The sequence below is a fragment of the Chiloscyllium plagiosum genome, chromosome 1, assembly GCF_004010195.1.
Source record: "Chiloscyllium plagiosum isolate BGI_BamShark_2017 chromosome 1, ASM401019v2, whole genome shotgun sequence".
In the NCBI taxonomy this organism is placed as follows: Eukaryota; Metazoa; Chordata; class Chondrichthyes; order Orectolobiformes; family Hemiscylliidae; genus Chiloscyllium; species Chiloscyllium plagiosum.
Window position 1 is genome coordinate 22,180,150 of NC_057710.1, and position 5,876 is coordinate 22,186,025.

The 5,876-nt window shown below is 40.4% G+C and overlaps 1 protein-coding gene across 7 annotated transcripts in view; it reads left to right on the forward strand.

Moving 5' to 3' along the window:
* The window catches only part of ptpra (protein tyrosine phosphatase receptor type A), a 308,647-nt gene that overhangs the window by 181,585 nt on the left and 121,186 nt on the right, over positions 1-5,876 (forward strand). For all 7 annotated transcript variants that reach the window (XM_043701175.1, XM_043700933.1, XM_043700779.1 and 4 more), the window contains one exon: positions 2,564-2,640. In XM_043701175.1, coding sequence (XP_043557110.1) covers positions 2,564-2,640 — 77 coding nt within the window. The remainder of the gene's footprint in view (positions 1-2,563; positions 2,641-5,876) is intronic.

Sequence of the window (5,876 nt, forward strand, 5' to 3'; positions counted from 1 at the left end):
CTGAAAGACTGGAGTGACTGGGCTTGTATACCCTTGAGTTTAGAAGACTGAGAGGGGATCTGATTGAGACGTATAAGATTATTAAAGGATTGGACACTCTGGCAGCAGGAAACATGTTTCCGCTGATGGGTGAGTGCCGAACCAGAGGACACAGCTTAAAAATACGGGGTAGACCATTTAGGACAGAGATGAGGAGTAACGTCTTCACCCAGAGAGTGGTGGCTGTGTGGAATGCTCTGCCCCAGAGGGCAGTGGAGGCCCAGTCTCTGGATTCATTTAAGAAAGCATTGGATAGAGCTCTCAAAGATAGTGGAATCAAGGGTTATCGAGATGAGGCAGGAAGAGGATACTGATTAGGAATGATCAGCCATGATCATATTGAATGGCAGTGCAGGCTCGAGGGGCTGAATGGCCTACTCCTGCACCTATTGTCTATTGGATACAATAAAATCAACTGTTGATGGTGATTTGTGAAGTATAAGTATGAGCTATCAATAAGATGAGGGCAAGTCAATGTTATCTGCTAAGATAGGGATGTGCAGAGGTGCATGGAGAAAAAAATGGGGTGAGTGCAGCTGTGTGATGTGCGTGACAATGCTGCTCCCTCAACAATGTTCTGTTGTCCTTGGGTTTTTTTCAGAGAGGTCGTAAAAGACACAGACTCTGAAAGGTCTAAGTTGAAGGGTTTTAGGGGCAGTTTGATTTTCGTTATCAGATAATGCCTCTGGCAAAAGGCTTTCAAGTTTTAAAAAAAACACTTGTATAATGAAAGGGGAGTGACCAGTTCTCCCAGCTCATCCTTTCTCTGGTTTGGTTTGGTTTGGTTTTAGCACAGTACGGTACACCCAAAGAAGCAGGTCCATGCTGATCCTCCTCTCTCTCTGATTTCTGTCCTGTAAGACCCTGTGTTTGATTTTACCATTTATGCCAAGGGGTGTTTATAGGATTGTTGCAGCCTCATTAAGTTGGCATGATCTGTTCAATTTTCAGATAGGTTACGTTATTCTGTATTTGGTTCTCTTTTGTCTGCGTTTCATTTGGTAATCTTGTAAATAAATTGATTTGTTTAAAACTAAGTGGGTTGACCAGCTGCATCACGCGTGGGATATCCACTATACACCTGCCTAAAATAATTAGAAAAGTTAGGGTCTGGGCTACTTTCTTGAAATGCTTTGAGGGGGCCTGGCCTGGTACTTAACATATGTTGCTCTGAGAACCATTGGGCCTAAGAATGCTGGCAAATTTAGAGAGTAGAGTTTGACACCTGAAAGTAGAATATTGCTCATCTTTTTCACTTTTGAAGCACAGTATCTCAGTTTGAAGAGCAACAGATCTGCTATATTATGCAGCTATTTCCATGCCCAACTGCTTAGACTTCCCATCTGTGGGCATTTACTAGTCAGTTATACTAAACAGCATATCTGTTTGGTTGTTTGTGCAAGCAAAGTACTTAGATCTGTTAACAATATCTTGCTTGCAAAACTCAATGTAGTATCCAATACTAGATGTGATTCCATGACAGCACCTGCTGAAATTCCTGACTATGCCAAGAGTTACACTCCACAGTTTAAAATTAGCAGTCAAGAGAGTGGTGCTGGAAAAGCATCCTAGGAGCAGGAGAATCGAAGTTTCGACTTGCATTTATGCTTGGTAGAAGCTACAAAAATTTGGACATTGGACTTGATCCTCAGCAATCAAAATTGTCCAGGCATTGATCCATTTCAGTCAAAGAAAAACTAAGGGACACTGTTCCCTGGTAATTCCTCACTGTAATATCTTGACCATTTGGTCTCAACTTGCCAGTCAATTAGCATCTTCTCATGTAGTACGTATTTTTATTCCCTTGAAATTTGGCATTGCATCTATTCTGATGAGTGCAAGATAAAAAAACTTTATTGGCATATCTTTTTTTGGGAATAATTTTGGGTCTTTCATTTGATATATCATCTTCATCATCATCCCTGCCTTTTTGATTGGTTTGGAAACCCAGAACTGGGATGATAATGCCCTGATTAAATTTGAGAGTCATGGCAAAACCTGAGAAAGCAAATTTATTTTGAACCCACTAAGTCCACCTTCACCCTGTCCCTTGCAAGCAGCTCTGGTTAGATACAATTCCATCCAAAATCTGACATTCTGTGTATTGATTCGTGATGATGCAGTAAATTATAGCCTTCAAAGAAGCTGAGCAAAAATATTGCAGCAATATAAGAGTCAGGTGAAGAAGGTTGTTTATTTGTTGAATGAGTAGGAAATCTAGTTGTGGAATTGTGAAGTCGCCACCTCATGTAAGCATTTATGAGTTAGGTTCTAACAAATGTTTGACTGAATGAGAACATAAAACTTCAGGATTTACAAATTACCAGATTAGCGCAAGACCGTGACCTTCATCCCTCATGAGTCTGTTAAAATTCGTTTTCTATAAAATTGAAACTGTTGCAAAGTTGTTATAGCCTGCATGTGATTTTAACTATATTATGTGTTTAGCCATGGTGAAATATATTTCCCTTTGCTTTGATGAATTTGCACATTTCTAAACTCTTTTCCTGGTCTGTATCACTAGATGATCACTCGCGGGTTCACCTGACACCTGTGGAGGGTGTTCCAGACTCTGACTTTATCAATGCTTCTTATATAAATGTAAGTAGAAAACTGTAGGTAAAAGTATATGACTCTATAAGATTTTAGTGTATAGCTTTTACATATGCTAATTGATAAATGTTTCTTAAAAAAATAATTTAATAAGTAATTCTGCTAAACTAGCTTGGCAGTGAAAAGACTTGAATACATTGTGCCATGGAGAGAGATGATTTGATGCACAGTATGTGCATTCCCATAATCATTCATCATTATACTTATGTTTGGCAAGTAGGCAAAATGTGGTCATTGGTTATATGTTAGCAATGTCAAATGGTTCATAACTATTCATTGTTATCATGTTGCCTGGTTCACAGACAGAATAGGGAAGAAAATACATTTAAAATTACAAGTTTTGGTAAATCCACAGTTATTAAAATCCATTCACATGAGTTCTCTGAGGTTAGTGTCCAACAAGTTTCCTGAGTGAGTCAGACCCAGTAGTTTTCCTTTTTAGAGAAAAGTGAAGGCTTCTTTCCAGCCTGCAACTTGGAGACAGCTGGAGGGTCTGAGGCAGGCTCACACCTCACCTTGGAGTCATGCTGTCCCTCTGGAAGTCAAACAACAATCGACTTTGAATCTCTGATTTTGTATACTTCAATTCAACAAGGTCAGTATAGATATGGTTGGCCAAGGGGTCTGTTTCTACAGTGTGAATCTATAAGCTTTGATTTCAGTCATGTGACAAAGGTATCTCAGTTAGACGACTCATGTTAGTGAGGTAATTGAAAGGTCTATATGTTAACAGTCCAATTTTATTTCCTTTTATTAGAGTTTCCATTGCAACTGTAAAAGTATTAATACACATTTTAACATAGAAGATTTTGATATTTTCATTTGTCCCAAGCTGGCTAAAAAACCAAAAGCTGGTCTTCAAGGTCTTTGTGTCAGCTTAAACTGCAGGAGGTCAGAAACTTGAGAGCTATGATCATGTGATCAACTTCAGCCATTCTGAGTCCAGCACGGTTATATGTTTTTGGACCAATAGCCTCTTCCTTGAGTCTTCATAAACTGTGTTTAGACTTTTCTTAGCTTCAAATAACCCCTTCAGGGGTGTAATCAACCATTTCTGGTTAGGAAATTTCAAACTAAACTCTTTACGCTGAAGTAATTTATTTCTTAGAGTTTAGACAATCTCCCTTATTCAGGAACAACTATCTTGCATATCTCATTTCAGCTGGGATCTCTCCACCAAACGAAAAAATTACTTCTCACCTACCTCGCAATAAAATGTAAAGTACAGTACAGTACATAGACATTGAAAAGCAAAAGCAGCATTAAATAGATGGGACAAAATAATCGAACAAGCGACATTTCAAATCAAAGCATAGCAGCCTGGCCATATGCAGTACTGAATGGTGCTAGACAATTAAATAGCTAACACAAACATTCCCCTACTTCCTAAATGGGGCAGGCCAGCATGTTGGTACACATGACAAAGCTGAAGCTTTTGCAAACAACTTCAGCCATTGTACATGATCCATATCAGTTGCCTCCTGAGCTCCATAGCATTAGAGTTACCAGTCTTCAGTCAATACAATTCACAAAATTTGATGATTTACTGAACATACTGGATGTTACCAAACATATGGGTCCTGACAACATCGCAATAAAATTCTGAAGTCTTGTGCTTCAGAACTAACCTTTCCTATGGGATGGTTAGTCAAGGACAGTATTTTGGTTGCAGAAAGGACGTTTGAGGACTTGTCTACTGAGGTAGTATGGGCTGAGGTTCGAAACAGGAACAGAGAGGCCTATAGAAAACTCCTGTTGGGAGTTTTCTATAGGCCTCTGATTAGTTCCAGAGATGTAGAGGAAAGGATAGCAAAGATGATTCTCGATAGAAGTGAGAGTGACAGGGTAGTTGTTATGGGGGCTTTAACTTTCCAAATATTGACTGGGAATACCATAGTTCAAGCACTTTAGATGGGTCACTTTTTGTCCCATGTGTGCAGGAGGTTTCCTGACATAGTATGTAGACAGGCCAACAAGGGACGAGACCACATTAGATCCGGTACTGGGTAATGAACCCAGCCACATGTTAGATTTGGAGGTAGGTGAGCACTTTGGTGATAGTGACCACAATTCAGTTGTGTTTTCTTTAGGGATGGAAAGAGTTAGGTATGTACCGCAGGGCAAGAGTTATAGCTGGGGGAAAGGCAATTACAATGCGATTAGGCAAGATTTAGGATGCATAAGATGTGGAAGGAAACTGCAGGGGATGAGCAAAATTGAAATGTGCAGCTTATTCAAGGAACAGCTGCTGGGGGGTCCTTGATAAGTATGTACCTGTCAGGCAAGGAGGAAGTTGTTGAGTGCAGGAGCTGTGATTTAACTAAGGAAGTTGAATCTCTTGTTAAGGCTTATGTTATAATCAGATGTGAAGGCTCAGTTAGGGCACTTAAGAGATGCAGGCTAGCCAGGAAAGACCTAAAATAAGAGTTAAGAGCCAGGAGGGGACATCAGAAGTCGTTGGCAGATAGGAACAAGGAAAACCCTAAGATTTTCTCTAGGTTTATCAGGAATAAAAGAATGACTCGAATAAGATTAGGGCCAGTCAAGGGTGGTAGTGTTAAGTTGTGTTAAGAGGAGATGGGGGAAGTGCTAAATGAATATTTTTCATCAGTATTCACACTAGAAAAAGTGTGTTGACAAGGAGAATACTGAGATACAGGCTACTAGACTGGATGGGATTGAGGTTCGCAAGATGGAGGTGTTAGCAATTCTGAAAGTGTAAAAATAAAAAAGTCCCCTGGGACGAATGGGATTTATCCTCAGATTCTCTGGGAAGCCAGGGAGGAATTTGTAGAGCCTTTGGCTTTGATCTTTATGTTGAAACTTTATTGCTGGAACAGCACAGCAGGTCAGGCAGCATCCAGGGAACAGGAGATTCGATGTTTCGGGCACAGGCCCTTCTTCAGGAATGAGCAGAGAGTGTTCAGCAGGAGAAGATAAAAGGTAGGGAGGAGGGACTTGGAGGAGGGGCGTTGGAAATGTGATAGGTGGAAAGAGGTCAAGGTGAGGGTGATAGGTCGGAGTAGGGTGGAGGCGGAGAGGGCAAGAAGAAGACTGCAGGCTTTGGAGAGTCAGGAGAAGAGTCACTCATTGCAGGATTTCCAACATCTGACTTGGTCTTGTATCCATGTATTTATGTGACTAGCCCATTTCAGTTTCTGTTCAATGGTAACCTCCAGGTTATCAGTCAATACTGAGGAATTCAGTTCTGCTAATGGCATTGA